The following is a 20,745-nucleotide window of genomic DNA, read 5'->3' on the forward strand; positions in this document are numbered from 1 at the left end:
CAATAGCTGGATGTGCACAGCTCTAGTAACTGTCCAGAAACTTGAGAACAGCTTGGTTTAGCTCCCCATCAACCAATTCATTCCCTTTATCATCAATGCAGAGACGTTACCGCTATAAATGCACTCTGGGTTGCTTGTGTAGAAAGCGTTCATTTCCCCTCCCAAACCTGCAACCTCAACGACCAAGGATAGGGGCAGACGATGTGTCACTACACCACCACCACCACCTGCAGGTTCCCCGCCAAGTCGCTCATCATCCTGACCTGGAAATAAATCGCTGGCTCCGTATCACTGTTGGTTGGAAGTTCTCAACTGCAAAGTGAAAAAAGTGGAAGGTTCTTTTGTAGATTGGGGGATTCAAAAAAGAGATTTAATGAAGAAGATTGATTTGTTGGAAAATCAAAGTTGAAAGAATAATGTGAAAATAGTTGGTCTTCCAGAGGTCATTGAAGGTGCTGACCGATAAAAAATTTTTAAGCACTGGATCCCAGAGGTGCTGGGTAAAGAGTTTTTTCCTGAAGGTTTGGAACTGGATAGGGCTCATAGAGCTCTGAGAAGAAAACCACTTCCAGGAGAAACAGCGAGAGCAGTCTTGGTTCGTTGATAGAGAAATCTTGTTTCTCAAGATAGAGAAATGATTCTACATATGGCGGTACAGAAAGCGCAGCAGAACCGATCTCCATTAATGGTTCAAAATAACAGAGTGTACTTTTATGCTGATTTGAGCCAAGAGGTCATTAGAAGACGACGAGAATTTAATATGGCCAAAGATGTTTTGTGGCAAAAGGGCTAAAAGTTTGCTTTTCGTTATCCTGCAATTTTGAAGGTTTTCTATGGAAATTTTCAATCTCAATTTTTTGAGAATGATCATAATGCTTTGGTTTTTGCTAATTCTTTGCTGGAATTGCAAAGAAATGGGTGTTCTCCTCCGTTGTCTCCTAAGAAGAGAGTAAATGGAAATGTAAATGGACATGGGAATGGAAAGAAAGAAGAGTGACACAAAGTATTCTTGATGTTGAAGATCCAAAGCAGTCGTTGGGTTTGGAATCATTGGGCTGAATATATGGACTATATTCTATTGTGTTTGATTAAATAATAAATATGTATCTGGCTGGGGGTGGGGTGGATGACACTGAAAACTTTGATAGCCATCTGCCACTAGTGGGTTTACCACACCCAAATTTTTAGGGTATTACTACCTTTGGGTGTTTTTTATTGTATTTTTCTGGGTTTTTTTTTTCTTGGAAGAATTATAGAGGGGAGCATTATTTTATAGTGTGTAAATATATTAGTAGTTAAAAAAAATGTCAAATTTGAATTTTTCAACATTTAATGTTCAGGGATTAAATAATCCAATTAAGAGAAAGAGAATATTGGCTTACATTAAAAAAAAATGAAAATTGATATTGTTTTTTTGCAAGAAACACATTTGACTGAAAAAGAACATTTGAAATTGAAGAGATTGGGTTGGTCATGTTTTTTCTTCTTTTAATTCTAAGGCAAGGGGAGGAACGATTTTGATTCATAAAAATTTACCATTTGATTTGGAATCTTCAAAGGGGTATGCTGCTGGCACAGTATTAAGAGTGAACTGTAAAGTTTTTGCTGAATCGGAGTTTGTTAAATATTTATAGATGATGAGTGGTTTATTTCAGAAGCTTTTTTATGAACTCAAGCTAATGAAGATGTTTTAGTTGGTGGTGATTTTAACTGTGTTTTGGACCCTTTATTGGATAGAAATCCAAAAAGTATAAGGAAATCAAAGATGGCAACACAAATAAATGCTTTAATGAAAGATTTAAATTTGGAGAAAAGTTAATCCTACAGAGAAAGAGTTTTCTTTTTATTCTTCACATGATTCATTTTCTAGAATTGATTTATTTTTGGTATTAGCACATTTACAATGCAGAGTATTAAGAGCTGAATATAAAAGTAGAGTTATATCAGATCATTCATTATTACTTTTTTCTTGTGAAAGTTCTGAGGTAGTACATTTGTCATTTAGATGGAGGTTAAATGCAATGTTATTGAAAAACCCAGAGTTTGTTACTTTTGTTAAAGAACATATCTCTTTATTTTTGACCGAGAATGTTAAGGCTGTGGATACTCATTTTGTAATATGGGATGCTTTACAAGCTTATTTGAGGGGGAAGATTATTAGTTATTCTACGAAAGTTAAGAAACAATACATGGCAGAAAGTTTGGAGTTAAAAAATAAGATTGCTGAGTTAGAGAAAGATTTTCAGAAAGATGTAACAGAAGATAAAAAAAGTCACATTAGCAAGGTTGAAATTATGTTATAATACTTAAACTTATCAGTTTGAGCACTTAATTAATCGATCTAAACAACGTTATTATGAGTTGGGGGAAAGAGTTCATAAAGTATTTGCTTGGCAATTGAAAGCTGAACAGAAATCTCGGATTATTAATGCTGTTACGAATTCAAAAGTTACTTATAAACCTCAGGAAATTAATGACCAGTTTTATTCATTTTATTTAAAATTATATACTTCTGAGGGGAAACAGGATAATGGTTCTATTGACTCTTACTTGTCTAAAGTAAAGTTACCAGTATTAGATGGAAATGAGGTTCAGGAATTAGAATCTTCATTTATGGATTTTGAAATTAAGGAAGCTATTCAGGAAACCTAATGGTAAGTCCCCAGTGGATGATGGATTCCCTGTGGAATTTTATAAATTTTTTTTTATAATGATCTCTTTAATGTATTTGGAGAAGTGTTGAATCAAGTTACTAAAGATCAGAAGTTACCAGAATTATGTGCAAGGGCTTTAATAACTGTCATTCCAAAAAAAGATAGAGGTCCATTAAAAGTGTCTCCATATAGACCTATTTCTTTATTAAATGTAGATTATAAAATTATAGTGAAAGTATTAGCTAATAGACTTGCTAAATATTTAAATTGGTCTTTGGCTTGGCTTCGCGGACGAAGATTTATGGAGGGGGTAAAAAGTCCACGTCAGCTGCAGGCTCGTTTGTGGCTGACCAGTCCGATGCGGGACAGGCAGACACGATTGCAGCGGTTGCAAGGGAAAATTGGTTGGTTGGGGTTGGGTGTTGGGTTTTTCCTCCTTTGCCTTTTGTCAGTGAGGTGGGCTCTGCGGTCTTCTTCAAAGGAGGCTGCTGCCCGCCAAACTGTGAGGCGCCAAGATGCACGGTTTGAGGCGTTATCAGCCCACTGGCGGTGGTCAATGGGGCAGGCACCAAGAGATTTCTTTAGGCAGTCCTTGTACCTTTTCTTTGGTGCACCTCTGTCACGGTGGCCAGTGGAGAGCTCGCCATATAATACGATCTTGGGAAGGCGATGGTCCTCCATTCTGGAGACGTGACCCATCCAGCGCAGCTGGATCTTCAGCAGCGTGGACTCGATGCTGTCGACCTCTGCCATCTCGAGTACCTCGACGTTAGGGGTGTGAGCGCTCCAATGGATGTTGAGGATGGAGCGGAGACAACGCTGGTGGAAGCGTTCTAGGAGCCGTAGGTGGTGCCGGTAGAGGACCCATGATTCGGAGCCGAACAGGAGTGTGGGTATGACAACGGCTCTGTATACGCTTATCTTTGTGAGGTTTTTCAGTTGGTTGTTTTTCCAGACTCTTTTGTGTAGTCTTCCAAAGGCGCTATTTGCCTTGGCGAGTCTGTTGTCTATCTCATTGTCGATCCTTGCATCTGATGAAATGGTGCAGCCGAGATAGGTAAACTGGTTGACCGTTTTGAGTTTTGTGTGCCCGATGGAGATGTGGGGGGGCTGGTAGTCATGGTGGGGAGCTGGCTGATGGAGGACCTCAGTTTTCTTCAGGCTGACTTCCAGGCCAAACATTTTGGCAGTTTCCGCAAAGCAGGACGTCAAGCGCTGAAGAGCTGGCTCTGAATGGGCAACTAAAGCGGCATCATCTGCAAAGAGTAGTTCACGGACAAGTTTCTCTTGTGTCTTGGTGTGAGCTTGCAGGCGCCTCAGATTGAAGAGACTGCCATCCGTGCGGTACCGGATGTAAACAGCGTCTTCATTGTTGGGGTCTTTCATGGCTTGGTTCAGCATCATGCTGAAGAAGATTGAAAAGAGGGTTGGTGCGAGAACACAGCCTTGCTTCACGCCATTGTTAATGGAGAAGGGTTCAGAGAGCTCATTGCTGTATCTGACCCGACCTTGTTGGTTTTCGTGCAGTTGGATAATCATGTTGAAATGATTATACCAATTTAAATTGGTACATATTGATCAAACAGGTTTTATTAAGAATTATCCATCAGATAATATATTTCGATTAATTACTTTGGTCAATGCATATCAAAAGCAACCTAACTATTCTATGGTGGTTGCATTAGATACAGAAAAGGCTTTTGATAGGGTTGAGTGGGATTTTTTATTTAAAGTGTTGAGAAATTTAAATTCGGCCCTTCTTTGCTAGGGTGGTGACAAATGGACAGATTTCTTTACCATTTAAATTGACTCGTACAACTCGACAGGGCTGCCCGTTGACACCAGCCTTATTTGCGTTGGTTATTGAACCGTTAGCTCAGGCTATTAGACAAAATGAAGAAATTAGAGGGATGAGGGTTAAGAATGAAGAATATAAAATTAACTTATTTGCGGACGATGTGTTGGTATATTTGACGGTATCGAAATGGTCGTTAAAACAATTGCAAGAGTGTTTGCTGAAATTTGGAGAACTATCAGGATAAAAGTGAAATTTTACCAGTTGGAGTGGGAGATTATTCTGATTTTAAAACATTTACAAAATTAAGGTGGACAAGTAAAATTAAATATTTAGGTGTGTTTATGGATATGAATTATCATTCATTATATCAATTAAATTATGTACCTATATTAAGATGGATTAAAGCACATTTGATTAAGTGGAAAGATCTTCCATTAACTTTGATTAAAATGAATATTATTCCTCAAATTCAATATTTATTTCAGTCACTCCCTTGTTTAATTTCTAAGGGCTTTTTTCAAGATTTGAATAAAGCAGTGCGAGAGTTTTTATGGAACGGTAAATTAGCCGGAGTGGCGTTGCATAGACTTATATGGAAGTATACATTGGGCGGACTACAATTACCACATTTTCAAAATTATTATGAAACGGGCCAGTTGAAGTTTATTAGTAGATTGATGGATTTAGATCAGCCTCCTAGCTGGGCTAAAGTAGAAATGGCATGTATATCTAGGGTTGAAATACATGAATTTATATTTCGGTGGAATTTGATTTTGTTACAGCAATATGATATTGAAACATTTATTAAAGATTTGGTTAAAAAAACAGGGTGTTAGGGTCGAAAGATAAATTATCAATTTTGACTCCATTGTATAACAATCAGGTTATTCCTTTTTCAATGTTTAATAATTATTTAAAGATTTGGGATTCTAAAAGTATAAAGACAATACAAGATTATTGTTTTGTAGAGGGGCAATTTCTTTCTTTTAATCAACTGAAAGAAAGATTTGATATACCTGTAAATTCTTTGTTTGCGTATTATCAACTTAGAGCTTTGATAAAAGATAATTATGGTAGAGAGATGATTTTACCTACTTTGTTGAGATTTGAATCTTTGATTTCCTCTATATTGAAAAAGGGTTATATTTCAGTTATGTACAATTTGTTACAAGATAGTATGGATAAGACAGATTGGGAGAAATCTAAACTTAAATGGGAGAGTGATTTAGTATTTATTTTTCCTGAAGATGATTGGGTGAATATGTGTCAGACAATGTAATTAAATTGACTAATGTAAGATATGGAATGGTTAATTATAATTTTTTTTACATTAATTATATTTGACCCCAGAAAAGTTAAAAAAATAAGGGTTTATTAATTTGGATTCTTATCTTAGATGTGGCTCATATATTGGAACTTTTCTACATGCTGTTTGGAATTGTGTTAAAGTTGAATCATTTTGGCAAGGAATTAAAGTAGTTTTGGAGAAATTATATAATTTTATATTACAGTTAGATCCAACAATTTTCTTGTTGGGAATTTTGTATTTGTTAAGGGGAATGGGATTGGGTAAAATTCAAATTGCATTTGTACGTTTCGCGTCATCAGCAGCGCGTAAATGTGTTGCTAGTACCTGGATGATACTGAGATTAATATATCACATTGGCATAATGAATTAAAAGTATGGATTGTTATGGAAAAAATTACTTATAATTTACATAATTATTCTTCCTTTGTTAGTATTTGAAATATATGCATTTAGATATACTTTGAAATGTTATTAACATTTATAACATTTTATTTTTATAGAAATAATCTATATTTTTTTGTTGCTCCCCTTAAGGGAGTTAGTTGTAGGGACAGGGTGGGATGGGTGTTAATGCAAAATTTTCTTTGATTATTTCTATACTGTACGTTATGTTTTTGTTATCTTTCAAATAAAGTTTAGAAAAAAAAGATGCAGAGGTGATATTTTAGTATTATTTTATTTATAACTCTGCATTGGAATATTTATTTTGTGGCAGTTTCTGTATTTGCTTTTCTTTCAAACATAATCTGTGACAGACAGGATGAATGTGTGCAGCTGATGATCAATAGGGATTGGGTTTAGAACCTCACGCCGATCAATTTCTTTAATAATGAGGTTGTCCAGGTGGCCAAGACCTTCCTTTTAGTCCTCTTATTCCTGCTTTTCACTCCTTGCCTTTCCAATGGTGGAAGCAGCCACATTCCTTGGATCATGGAAGGTTGAGGCAAGGCATGATCGCCATTAATAAGATCATGGCAGGGAAGATGGTGATACATTTTGCCCCTTAGCAAAGCTATCTATGGCCAGAAAATACAGGAGGTTTTAAAAACATTGGTGGAAGATTTTTTTTCACTTGGGAGCTTTTGGAACACACTGTCTCAGGAGTGGCGAAGACAGGCACCTTCAAAGCATTGAAGTATTCTGACGAGAACTTGATTTGCAAAGGCATTGGCTATGGGTCAAGTGGGGGGGAAACAGGGTTGGAACAATGACCAGCATTTGCACAATGGTCTAAATGGTGTGGCGCTGAATGTGATAGTTTTATCATCCATGAAAAGACCCTAAGATTGGAGACACAAGAGACTGCAGACGCTGGAATCTAGAGCCAATAAACTGCAAACTCAGTGGGTCAGGCATAGAAGGAAATGAACAGTTCAATGTTTCAGGTCAAAACCCTGCTTCAGGGTTTTTGAGAAAATAAAATGAAGGACCACAGAGGGGAATAGTGAGAAAGGCCCAATGAACTCCCATTGAAGGAAAACTTCTTCAAAGTGAACATACCAAGAAGAGGGTTCACAGTGGAGCAACTGAATGGAGACTAATCCTGATTTTTTTTCCCCATTGAATTATTTGCAGCATCAGGATCACCAGAATCCCAAGAGAGATTATTCAGAACATGATGGCGGTGCTTAGTGCTAGGTGACCAATTATACCCGTCCTTTGATATACCCCCCCACCTCTGTGGAACAGTTTTACTCTTATAAACTGATAAAAAGGAATTCTCTCCTCTGTCCCTGTATCCTAGCCACAATAATGAATCTGTGACAGTCAGGATGCTGTGAGTTTGAGGCAAACTTGGAAGTTAGTGGCGTCACCTTGCAACCACTGCCCTTGAACATCCAGGTGGCAGACGCTGGGCAATCAGAAACTGCTGCCAAAAAAGACTGAGTTACTGCAGAACATTTTGTGATGGTGCCTTCCACAGCAAGTGTGTGTTAATGCTGGAGAAAGTGATTTATTTACTTGCTTTTATTTATTATTGCCACTTGCACCAAGATACAGTAAAAAAAGGCTTTCTTTTGCATGGCATTTAGGTTACAAAAGAATTCATATCAAATCAATTCAACACCAGAAGGACAAACTGATACATTACCTGCATGGGCATCTTGAAATCTTTGCTTTCTTCACTGTTCAACGGGTTTCCCATTTCTTGAACTGGTAATTTAAACCCTGTGGAATCAGAAATGAGGGAAGGTGCAGGGGATGGTTCATGAGCAGCATTCAAAACAGCTTCTGGTAAATCCAAGTGATGCGGTGCTGGTGCGGTCTGCACTACATGTGGGCGAGGGGTGAATGTGCCAGGCCTGGTCTGCACAGGTTTATTAGGCAAAGTTGTGGCAGACACAGGTGTGGAGTGTACCGGTGTATGAATCAAGGTTGCACTTGGCACAGGTGTAGACCGCACAGGTGTATAAGGCGAGGTCATGTCAAGCACTGGTGTAGACTGTACTAGTGTATGAGGCAAGGTTGTGACAGGCACAGGTGTGGACTGCACAGGTGTACAAGGCGAGGTCATGCCGAGCACTGGCGTAGAATGTACTGATGTATCAGGAGAGACTCTTTCAGATTCAGGGACAGAATGCACTGGTGAATTAAACATGGGTGTGCCGAGTACAGAAGGTGGCACTACTGCACTTGGTGCAGGCGTGGCAGATGCTGAGTGCTGATTGTTCACAGTGGGCTTGGGCTGATGGTAGGCAGCTAGTGCAACAAGGTCAGGAGAGGACAGCCGACTGTCAGCACCAACCGTAGTGTGTGAAGGACCATGCGGGAGATTAATAGAGAACTCAGATTTTGGAGGAGGAGTAAAATGTGTCAATGAGGAGTCAGCAGGAATGTGTGCAGGGAAAGGTGAGGATGTACCTCCGGATGCTGAATGACCTGCAAAATCACAAGAGAGATGGTTTTAATTAGACTGTTTTGATTGCATATTTTAGATATATTATCTTGTATAATTGCAGCATTCTGGTCTATTTAACAAACTGAGCAACATGAACAATTCCAGTTTGACCTTTTGAGACATTGTATGGACATTTCAGACAGGAAGCATTCAGTGATGGGTTTGGCTAGAATTTCCTCCAGCCTCCAGCTCTGCAAGCATTCAGACATTGGAGTTTGGCCTCTCACCATAGACTCCTTCAGTCCCTCAAGGCTGAGGCCTGTATTTCATGTCCCTGACACCAGCCTGGGTAAACTTCCTCAACAATGAATAGCCAGAGCATATGTCTCACTGAACTGGGCCCACCCTCTTGGGATCACCTGATCTTGGCCTACAGATGAACCCTCTTTTTCCTGTAGTTGAAGCAACATGACTACAGCTTGCAGAGCATGTGCATAACCCTGTGCTGACTGAGCATGTCACAGGTGGATAACAGGACTCAAATGTGACCGCTCTCCTGAGGCCACGACTGAATCTTGCCTTAGTGTTCAACATTGGGTTTATGAATTCATGAGGGTCATGGATGAAGTGCATGCTTAAAGTCTTTTTCTCAGGGGAGATGATTCCAGAATAAGAGGGCTATGGTGTCAGGTGAGAGGGGAAAGATTTAGGAGGGACTGGAAGGGCAACTTTTTCACCTCGAGAGTGAAAAAGTTATTTGGAACGCTTCTACAGGGAGTTATAGAAGGGGGTACAATTGTAGAACATTAAAGCACAGTACAAGCCCTTCAGCCCACAATGTTGTGGCAACTTATGTAAACCTACTCCACAACAATCTAATTTTTCCTGACTCTCATATCCATATCTCTCTATTTTTCTTAGAGAGGCGTCTTTTGAATATCCCTATTGTACCACAATGTATTCCAGACACCCACCACTCTGTGCATTGTTACAGGCCCAGAGGACCCCAAAACCCAGCAGCAACAGAAATTCATCAAGACAAATGGTTTTTTAAACAAAAGTTACTTTTAATTTTCCTTAAACATAAAAACAGGATCAAACTTTAACGTAATCCAACTTCTGAGCCTGTTCATCTGTTGCTTTCAAAACAATAATCCATTACTCCACAACATCAGTCCAATTAACACCTACTTGTGAAGTCTTGGCAGGCTTTTTCAAAATCACTTGTGTCTCAATGTCTCACTTTCAGCAAAGCTCTTGCATTTTAAATCAGATCTGCTTTGTGAAGTGTTTGTGACCTACATTAAACCCCCATAATCTATTTCCTTTAAAAACATGTATATATATGCAAAATATAATATATTCCTCACAGCATTAAAACACATCTCTGACATCCACTCTAAACTGTTCCTCGCTCACCTTAAATATTATGACATTTGAACATGTTTATGGATAGGAAAAGTGTGGATCAAAGGCAAAGAAGTAGCACTAGACCAGAATGCCAACATGTGCAGCAGGAAGACGAAGGGTCAGTTCTGTGCTGCATGTCCATCACTTTATTAATGCAAGAATTTAAGATGAACTGGTGTGTTGTATCAATCATTCGTTTGTTCAATGGGGAGAGAAGCAGATGGTTGGAACTGATTCTTTGAAAAAATTAAGCCCTTGCAAAAGCTTAGCAGGAAGTGATATCGGTCATTATTTAGTTTTGAAATGGTGATGACTTTTGCCTGTTACCAGATTCAAGTTGCTATTGTCCATTATATCAGAGAAGAATGGCAGGTAGAAGATGACACCCATCACCTATCCAGCGAAGTGGGGCACCAACAGAATGTCCAATTTCATCCAAACCTACATGGAATAAAAGTACTTCCACTTTGACATTTTAATCTCCACTAATCTCTGAATTTATTTTAAGTTACCTCATTGCACTTTAATTGGTTACAATAAAAGAGTTGCCCAACAACTCTAGGAATTTGCCTCACTAACTTTCTGGATAAAGTAAAAGGAAAGCTAAAGGTAGAGAAGGGAAAATAGTGAAGATGATGTAGGCGCTGCCTTAACAGCAAGGGGACAAAGATAAGGAAACAGAGAAAATGGAAACAAGAGTCAGCCATTTGGACCATTCAACATCAAAAATCTATCAGTGTCTTAAATACATTTACGAATAGTAGGGGAATTCAGGGTAATGGGGACAGCCAAAATCTAATTGAATGGTGAAGGAGGCTCAATGGGCTCCAATTTACATTTTTAGACATACAGCATGTTAACAGGCCCTTCTGGCCCACAAGCCTATGCTACCCAATTAACCTACAACCCCCAAACTTTTTTGAACGGTGGGAGGAAACCAGAGCGCCCAGGGAAACCCACGCAGACATGGGGAGAACATCCAAACTCCTTACAAACCATGCAGGATTCAAACCCGGTCACAGGGGCCGTAATAGCACTGCACTAACCGCTATGCTAACTGTTCCACCCCTAAAGAAGCTTGGTCTTACTGTATTAACCAGGCTGCACTCCATCATCTATTCATAGATGCGATCCGACTACTCAAGGGCATGGCGGCTTTGACCTGCTCCATTTCTGACCTGGTTTAATTCATCCCTCTTTACACAATTTGGATATGCTAGATTCCTCGAGACACTATATCAATGCTCAACTTAGGCTCTTTAATCCTGAAGCTGTGCCCTCTTGTCCTAGACTCTCCCCCCATGGGACACAACATTTCTACATCTACTGTTTGTGCCTTTCAAGATTCAAAATGTTTCCATGAGAAACCAGTTAGGGCTCAATGTGGTCTTATTTGCAGCAATAAATTTTACCTGGTAACAAACTGATCATGATCAACAAAATGTCATAATGAGCAAGTTAAAGCCAAACATAAACCAGAATGGCAGAAACAGTTTTTTTTTGCGTGGTTGGCACATAAACTCTCTCCAATAATACACGTTGTTCTTTTCTTCCCAAGAATTTTGTGGTAATAGTGTTTTTTTGCACTTTATTTATTTAGGGTGGTAATGAGGAATCCAAAAAGTTCTTGTTTAATTCCAGCAGCTTCAGTTTTCGTGATCATTTCTCCAAACTAACTGGGAAATATCTGTCAATCAAAATCCAGAAGACACTTCATGTGTCTTAACCATGTTAGGCCTTGCATTTTGTGGAGCTCTGCTCCGGAAATGTTCATAAAATGAAGATCAGGGAACAGTGAGAGCTCAATCTTGATGCTTCGTGTCTTACTTAAAATTTGCCAGTGGTGCTGCCCTGCACATGGACTTTTAAACAAATTACTTAACTTCGTGAAGGGAACACCACTTTCATGAATAAAAGTTGTCCTTCTCAATTGGTGGATAGCCTTTTATCAATTTCAAATGATAGCTGTGATTGAAGTGGCAATTTTGACACCAAAAAAAATCAAAAATCACAGTACTTACTCCTTGGAGCCAGTGATACAAGTTTAGTTTCTAAATCATTTGCAAGATCTTCAAACTCCGTATTCTTTAATGCATTTATCAGCTGCCTTTCCCAGTTTCTCCTTCGTCTCACAGAATCCAGCAACAGAGGGACAACGGCCTCATTGCCTTCCATTTTGACTTGAGCTCTTATTCGTTCCTGCACAAATAGGGAGAGCGTTTTTGCGCAAGTACCTTTTTCAGGAAAATGAACAGAATCGTTTACTTCCCATTTCCAAATTTAAATCTAATTTCACTCATCTTCTTTATTGTTCTGCTGAATGAACATTTTGGATTGTCTTTTACCTAAATAATTGTGCCTCATCGACTGAAGATCTGAGTTGGAATAACCATCATGACAGCTGGGAAACCCAAATTCAAGCAATTAAGCAAATACAAACAGTGATTGCAAAACTGCCCGCTTTTCTGAAAAGCTCTCTAGTTAATGACCTTTGACAATGTAACTGAGTCTTAACTGTCCTCGAAAATCAGTTGTGAGAATGCTGGAGGTGAACAGGGCTGAGTGACCAAAGGAAGTGCTCACACTAATCACCCGAGACTCTTATATTCATCAAACAATATTTATTTATTTATTTGTAGAGATGAATACTTGTCTTGCTTGTCAGTATGTGTTATGTCTGGTTGTTTGTCTGCATGATTTGCACCAAGGATCAGAAAGCGCTGATCAAATCAGGTTGTAATTGTACAATCAGATGATTAGAACTGTGACTTGAAAAAATGTGTTTTGTTAGTGACATCCTATGAATAGATAAATTTAAACAATTTGGTGGTATAAACTTAATTCTGCCTTCAAAACAAGAAATTTTACTCTGGAAAATCTACAAACTGAAATTCTTAAATAAATAAAAAACTTAAGATTGTATAATAAATGCAGCTTCCTTTAGTGATCGGAGTACAATTACCTGGTCCATCTGAGTCAGACAGGGCAGATGTGGTAACAATTCGATTACATTTACCACGAGGAATCTTGCCATTCTCTCCCTTATATACTTGTATAACTCTTCAGCCTCGAACGTCATCGTGCTATGTTTTTAAACCTTTCAAAAAAATGTTAATTTATTATTTTGCTGACTGTCATAGTCAAAAATTCATAAATATTTAATCACAGAGCATCGCAAGTGAAGTAAAAAAGAATAGTCTCAAAATAAAGCAAAACATGGCACCATCAATAACATATGCAATATTTAGAGCTATGAGCCTAGTGGTTGCTTGACCAGGAATCTAGAGTACTGGAATAATGAGCTATATAAACAAGATCAATTAATTCATATAATTAAAAAATGGAATTAAAAGATCTTAATTTTTTTTAAAATCAGTAATTGTTCAGAAAACAGGCATAGTGTCATGGGAAGTAAGGAAAACCAGAAGTGAGGTCATGGAACATTTACAGATTAAACAGGAGGAGGTGCTTGCGGTCTTAAAGCAAATAAGGGTGGATAAATCCTCAGGGCCTCGATAGTCCCTGAAGAGGCTAGTGTAGAAATTTCAGGGTCTCTGGCAGAAATATTTAAAATTTCATTAGCCATGGGCATGGTGTCAGAGAATTGTAGAGTAGCTCACGTTGTTCCATGGTTTAAAAAAGACTCAAAAGTAACCCTGGAAATTATAGGCTGGCAAGTCTGAGGTCAGTAAATTATTGGAAGGTGCTCCAAGAGATCAGATGTACAATTATTTGGATAGCTAGAAACTGATTAGGGATAGGCAACATGCGTGGTAGGTCATGTTGAACCGACTTTAATAGAGTTTTGAGGTTACCAGGAAAGTTGATGAAGGAAAGGCTGTGGATGTTGTCAACATGGACTTTAGTAAGACCTTTGACAAGATCCTACATGGGAGGTTAGTCAGGAAGGTTCAGATGCAAAGTATTCATGGTGAAGTAGTGAACTGGATTCGACAATGGCTGGACAGGAGCTCCTGCCTGTGATGCATGGTGTAACATGCTTTTTTTTAAAAAGCTGTTGCTAACATTTTCAGATGCCATCCCTTACTTTCTTTATTTACTTTTTCCTTAATGTGAAGTTCTTTCTTAGTTTTAGTTCTCTTTTCCCAGTTTATTTTACATTTATACAATATGAAAAACTACTCCTGGAGCTAAAGCTGAGAGAAAGGTAGAAGGAGCCTCTACTTCAGTACATTTTGCTTCTTTGATGGAAGACATCAAGGACTTGAGTAAAGATATTAAAGAGTTTAATTAGGATTCCAAAGATATGCACCTCTTGCTCAAGTTGCTGAAAATTTAGACGAATCACAAGATTTTATCAAAGAATACGACTTCAAAATTAAGGATCTGGAAAAAAACAGTTGAAGCTCACAATGCCCTGCTGGATGATGTACAAACAGATAATCTGGAATTTTTTTTTAATCTTGCAATTTGTTGTTGAAGAAGGTCACAGACTTGGAAGCAAGAAACAGAAGAAACAATGATTCTCATGTTTTTGGAACCAAATCAGACCAGTTTTCCAAATTCTTTGCTGGGTTTCTCTGCGAGGTTTTTGGACGTGATCTATTGCCAACTTCCCCTGAAGTCAACAGAGTGTACTGATCGTTCATCTGCCAGAAATTTTATATGAACCCTCAATTTTTCTTATTGCTAAAAAGAACCCATTGAACTGTTTCTCCTACCAATTTCGCTCTTAAATATTGACACTAAGATTTTAGCTCGTAAGCTAGAGAATATTATGCCTTTAGTTATTTCTGAGGATCAAACTGGGTTTATTAAGGGATGTTACTTGCAACTTAATATCTGTCAGTTACTAGACATTCTTTATTCTCCTACTACTGTTTCATCCTCTGAATATTATTTCTTCAGCTGCCAAAAAAGGCCTTGATAGAGTAGAATGGAAATACTTATTTAATGTGTTAGAGAAATTTAATTTTGGTCCCAAATTTATAAATTGGATTAAACTAATATAATCTCCTAGTTTCAATCTTTTCTAATTCAATTAAATACAAACCTTTTAGGCTGTATAGTGGAACCAGACAGGGATGTCCTTTAAGCCCATTATGATTTAATTTGGCTTTAGAACCTCTAGCAGTGGCTTTTCGGCAAATCAGGTGATATTTTAGGAATCATAAGAGCAGGAAATGTTCATAAGGTGTCTCTTTATGCAGATGATCTTTAGTTGTACATATTGAATCCTGACCAGTAGATTCCATCTATTTTATCACTTCTTTATCAATTTGGGAAATTTTCAGGATACAAATTGAATTTGCAGAAGAGTGGGCTGTTCATTTTCAGTTCTTCCTGGTCTTTAGATTTCTCTATTCCTTTTAAAATAGCTAAAAATCAGTTCAACTATCTAGGTATTACTACAGTTGCCGAACTTTCATCTGGGATTGTCAGGACCTGTCACCTGCCATTGTTCGGAATCTTCCGGATTTCGGGATAATTTTATAATGGTGGTCTCTTTAAGCCCGTCGAGTCACGCTGTCGACTCTCTCCCACACCTCTCCTGCCCGCATTGGGCTGCCGTCTCTCCCCCTCACCCCGTCGTGCTGCCATCTCTCCCTCACCCGCCCTCCCTACCACTGTACAGCGTCAGGGGAGTGGCCCCTTCTTGATTCCTCTGTGCTGGTAGAGCAGTTTCAGTTGTGTGGGGGATCATGGGTAGCGATGACGGCCACTGATCCCGCATGAGCCACTGCTAGGCCGACTGAAAGCACTGCAACTCTGGATGGGCATCCGTATACAGCAATTCAGAGGCGCTTGTAAAGTAGTGTAACAACACGGGATATTCCAATGCGAGTTGAGTGGTCATACTCAATAGGTAGGGTACTTATAATGACACAATTAATTAACGACGTCGAAAGCGATGGGGTACACGAAGTTGAGTGAGGGTTGCATTGGGTCATGTTTGGTGCCAAACTCAATCTTTGATAACCTGATGTCATCTACCCAAAAAAAGTGTCAAATTTTGTAAGATGCTATTTTTTGGAATCCCAGATAAAAGGGTAGACAGACACCTGTATTACAAAGAAATTTAATTATTTGTTTAAATAAAATGTTCTTATCTTAATGAATCATGTCAAGAAGTCCTTGACATAGTGGTCCCCTCTTTTGAGGACAATAATTGGGCGCATCAATATTATCAAGATAAATATCTTTTCAAGCTTTTTATACATTTTTCAAGCTATACCCGTTTTTGTTCCAAATCTCTTCTATGTGATAAATGTAAAACTGAAGGAGGTATACTGTACCATGTGCTCTGGTTATATCTTTCTCTTCCCAATTTTTGGGAAGAAAGATGCTGTCCCTCCCTCTCACAGTAACAGGCCCTTCTGACCCACGAGCCCATGCCACCCAAATACCCCAGTTAACCCAAGACATTGACAAGTTTTGAAGGGAGGGAAGCTCCCAGATGAAATCCATGCAGACATTGAGAAAACGTACAAACTCCTTTCAGACAGTGCGAGCTTTGAAACCAGGTCGCTGACAATGTAAAACCCTGTGTTAACTGCTATCCTAAATATGCTGGCCTGCGAACTACTGGGAAGGAGTTCATGCTCTTCAGCATTTCGTCTTGGGAGGCCAGTGTTGTACAGAGGAAGCAGGTTGGGAGAAAGCCTTTATTTTGTGGAATATTAAGGTTGAACAATTTCCTACTGGCCCTGTAGATTAGCTCCACTCCAGCAGAAACCTTGTTAGCGATACCGCACAATCCTATGGAGAGAAATCTTGTGCAAAGTATGGGGACTATGATGCAGCCAGTCTGCACTGAGAGCAGGAATGGCATGGACCTATAGGTTTAAGATGATGGTTTACATGCCATCATACAACATGCAAGGTGAAGATTAATTTCTTTAGGCAGCCGAATTTAATGGAATTTGAAAGATCAGGGGCTGAAAGGAGGCACTGAAAGAGTGAACTGATACGTGGGCAATAAGTGGCTCATAGACATCTCCAGACCCACACCAACTTATTGCACTCCAACTGCTCTCTGAAATGACTGAGCAAACCACTCACTTGAATAAGGACAGGCATACAGACATGCCAATGCGACACAGTTTCAATATAGACTTGCCTTGATTGTGTAGTAAGTTCTGGCATTCACCCAAGTGACTATAAGACAGAGACAATTGGGTGTTTTAAAAAATGTCTTCATCTTTCAGGATGAGGGCATTGCACCATTGTGGAAGCATCCTTTCCATCAACTCCGCCCTTCTGCAACCTCAGGAATGTAGCTCTTGTGATGGTTCACCACAAGGCAGGCGAACCAGCCCCGCTTGTAAGCCATGCGGCAGAGGAGCCGGCCAAAATGGCGCCGTCAGGGGTTTCCCTTCCTTCCAGCTCAGGACTCAGAAACCCACGGGACCACGTGACGTCCGGATGATGTCAGCGCCCTCCAGCGCGGTTCTCAGCCAGGTCCGGGCTGGGAGTATAAGTGCAGCCCAGCAGCCTGCAATAAACTAGTCTGCTCACTGAGCTCAACCCGTCTGGTTGCGTGTATTATTGCAGGAGCAGAGTAGCTGCCGCTACACTCTCTTCTTTTCCCCCCCTCCCTTCAGACAGATATACAAGTTTGAAAACCTGAAACACTGGATTCAAAGAGAGTTTTCCTCTGCTCTTATCAGATGGACCTCATTTGTAAAATGTTGATGTCCCTTTCACTGTTTTAAGTGAACATTTTCTCTGTAACAACTCTCCTCTGCACTTTTGTTTTATTTTGTACTACCTGTTGTATTTAAATGAAGGTTTACTTGCTTGAATAGGATGCAAAACAAAATTTCCTCACTGTATCTCAGTGCAAACAATTCAATTTAATTTGAATTAAAAATTCAATTCACTGCAAGGCCAGCATTTACTGCTCATCCCCAATTGCTCAAGATCTGCCTTCTTGAACAACTACAGTTCTCTGGTGAAGGTACTCCCACAGTGATGTTAAGCCAAGCTTCAGGATTCAGATCCAACAGTGAAGATTTAGCAATACATTTTCCTTGTCAGATGATGCAAAGACAAGGAGAGAAACCTGTAGTTCTAAAAGAACCATTCTTTTACTGGTGAAGTTTACTGGTTAGGGAGGAGCTGTCAGAATGGAGCAGGTGGAAATTGCACTGCATTTCTTGGATGGTACTTGCCTTGCCACTGTATGCTGAATGTGAAGGATCATAGAGGGTGATATCAATCACATGGCTGCTTTGCCTTGGATGGGGTTGAGCTTCTTTGGCGTTTTTGGAGGTGCCATCATCCAGGCGAATAAAGATATTCTGACATGTGCATTGTCTAATGTACCCAAGCCTTTGACCTGCTCTTGCAGTCAAAGTTTATTTTTACCCCAGCTAAGTTTCTGCTTGGCCCCTTTGTACCTCCGAATTTTAAATTTTCTCCCCATCTAAATAATAGCTTACCCTCTTATTCCTTCTACTAAAGTGCACAGCCATATACTTTCCAATATTATATTTCACTTCTTTGCCCATTGTTCCATTTTATCTAAAATGTGTTTGGTTTTTTTTAAAAAATAGGTTCTGTGTTCCAGGAAATAATTCCCAATTTCCTGGAATGTAGTCTGTGTAAAAAAAAAGTCGGAACAGGAATGCGGACTCATGACCATTCCGACATTTTACCTCCTTGACCCCTAGTTATTTTCACGGATCACCTGCAGTCTAAACTGAACTCCAGGCAATCCATGAACAACAGGCTAATAAATAGGATGTCCAGCCTCCTTAAATACCACACTTCTGGTATTCTGTCTAAAATCGCAGTGTGATATGGATATTTGGAGTTTTGGTCATTCCTGTGTGAACGGTTTGGTCTACCTCATCATGCACTTCAGATACTCCACATCATCATCCTCGACAATTGACTTCCAACTTCTCAACCACCGATGTTAAGCAAACAAGTTTATAGTTTCCTTTCTGCTGCCTCCCTCCCTTTTTCAATAGTGGAGTAACCTTTGCAAATATTACAAATGACATTCAAATGTAGAGAACGTATCTGTTGCTGAAGTAAAACACGAGTGTTTGTAAAATAGGTCTCTGTGGGAATAAATCTAATTTTCACAGATCTGAAGAATTACTATCAGTTGCCACATAAAGTGCTCATCACTTTCACCTCTCCCTTACACCAGTAAGCTACCCTGAAGATGAATTTGGAGAACGAAGGGAGTGAAGCAAACCCATGCGACAAAGTAGTTGATGACACTTAAAAAAGTATCAGCCATCTTTTAGTTTTACTTACGGCTATGGCATTCCTAGGCAAATTTTATGCAGCGTCTACCCATTTATAATAGCTAATATAAGGCAGCTATCAAAGAGGCATTCACCCTGACCACAACCTCTTCTCAGGCAAAGGATACAGAACCCCGAGGTCCAGCATCTCTAGATTCAAGAATAGTTTTTAATCCAACAACAATCAAGCTCTTAGACCCTGATGCTGGACCACCAAAAGATCTGTTTGCACTTTTTTTTCTTTGCACTTACTTCTGCATTCACCTATCACCTGTCAACCAGTGTCCCTCTCCCTACCCTTGTATTCGGGCATCCGCTGGGTTCTTGCTATTCCTGATGGGAGTGGTTTCAGCCTGAAACGTTGACTGTCTATTGCTTTTCAGATCCTGCCTGACCTGTTGAGTTCCTCCAGCACTTGGTGTGTTGCTCATGTAACCATTTACTCCCAGCTAAAGAAAGGCAAGATGGCTGTAATGCCGTAATTCCATGATGTACTGAACCTCTGCCTGGGCACAAGCAACTCTGCACAAAAGTTGGTCCAGAAGTAAAGATGGTTCGATTGTGACACCCATAAAACCACAGAACTCTACGGCACAGAAAACAGGCCATTTGGCCCGTCTAGTCTGTACCAGCCATTTTTCACTAGTCCCACTGACCTGCTAACATTCCACGATCCTCCAGATTGCTCCCATCCATGTATCTATCCAATTAATCTTTAAAACACAAGATCGAGCCCACATTCACATCAGATGGCAGCTCATTCCACACACCCAACACTAAGAATGTAGAGCTTTCCTCTAATGCTTCCCCCCTATACCTTTCCCCTTTTATCTTCAAAACTATAACCTCTCATATTTATCTCCCCCAGTCGCAGTGGAAAACGCCTACTTGCAGCCATCTCCCCTCATTCTTCTACACTCCAAGGAATAAAATCTAAACCTGTTTGATCTTTCCCTGTGACTCGACGCCTGAAGACCCAGCAACATCTTAGTAAATCTCCTCGGTACTCTCATTGAGATCCTTCCTGTAGTAAGTGGAGCAGAACTGCACACAAGGTTCCAAATTTGGCCTCACCCAAGGTCTTAAACAACCTCATCCTAACATCCCAATACTTTGATTTATCAAGGCCAAGATGCCAAAAGCCTGTCCACTGACCTTCAGGGAATAATCTTCCCAGATCCCCACCCCCACCCCGGATCCCCACCCCCACCCCCGCCCCCCCGGATCCCCACCCCCGCCCCCGCCAGATCCCCACCCCCACCCCTGCCCCCCCCTGGATCCCCACCCCCTGCCCCCCCCCGGATCCCCATCCCCACCCCCCCCGGATCCCCACCCCCACCCCCCCCGGATCCCCACCCCCACCCCCCCCCCGGATCCCCACCCCCCCCCCGGATCCCCCCCCCCCCCCGGATCCCCACCCCCCCCCCGGATCCCCACCCCCACCCCCCCCCCGGATCCCCACCCCCACCCCCCCCGATCCCCACCCCCACCCCCCCCCGGATCCCCACCCC

At 40.2% G+C, this 20,745-nt stretch overlaps 1 protein-coding gene and 1 long non-coding RNA gene across 6 annotated transcripts in view; one reads left to right on the forward strand and one right to left on the reverse strand.

Moving 5' to 3' along the window:
• LOC138757009 (uncharacterized) overlaps window positions 1–17,476 on the forward strand; it is a 75,819-nt gene extending 58,343 nt beyond the window's left edge. Inside the window, exon 3 of the long non-coding RNA XR_011353276.1 lies at window positions 17,180–17,476. This is a non-coding gene — a long non-coding RNA (uncharacterized lncRNA). The remainder of the gene's footprint in view (window positions 1–17,179) is intronic.
• The window catches only part of mavs (mitochondrial antiviral signaling protein), a 29,754-nt gene that overhangs the window by 8,453 nt on the left and 556 nt on the right, over window positions 1–20,745 (reverse strand). The window contains exons 2-5 of one of the 5 annotated variants that reach the window (XM_069923562.1): window positions 19,891–19,947; window positions 12,973–13,107; window positions 12,032–12,209; window positions 7,854–8,641 (exon numbers count right to left, since the gene is read on the reverse strand). In XM_069923562.1, coding sequence (XP_069779663.1) covers window positions 7,854–8,641; window positions 12,032–12,209; window positions 12,973–13,089 — 1,083 coding nt within the window. In that variant the 5' untranslated portion in view covers window positions 13,090–13,107; window positions 19,891–19,947. Of the gene's footprint in view, window positions 1–7,853; window positions 8,642–12,031; window positions 12,210–12,972; window positions 13,108–17,033; window positions 17,056–18,145; window positions 18,242–19,890; window positions 19,948–20,745 lie in introns of those variants that run through there. The other 4 variants (XM_069923566.1, XM_069923565.1, XM_069923564.1 and 1 more) reach the window with 4 other exon arrangements.

This window comes from Narcine bancroftii, chromosome 3 (assembly GCF_036971445.1).
Source record: "Narcine bancroftii isolate sNarBan1 chromosome 3, sNarBan1.hap1, whole genome shotgun sequence".
NCBI classification, from domain to species: domain Eukaryota; kingdom Metazoa; phylum Chordata; class Chondrichthyes; order Torpediniformes; family Narcinidae; genus Narcine; species Narcine bancroftii.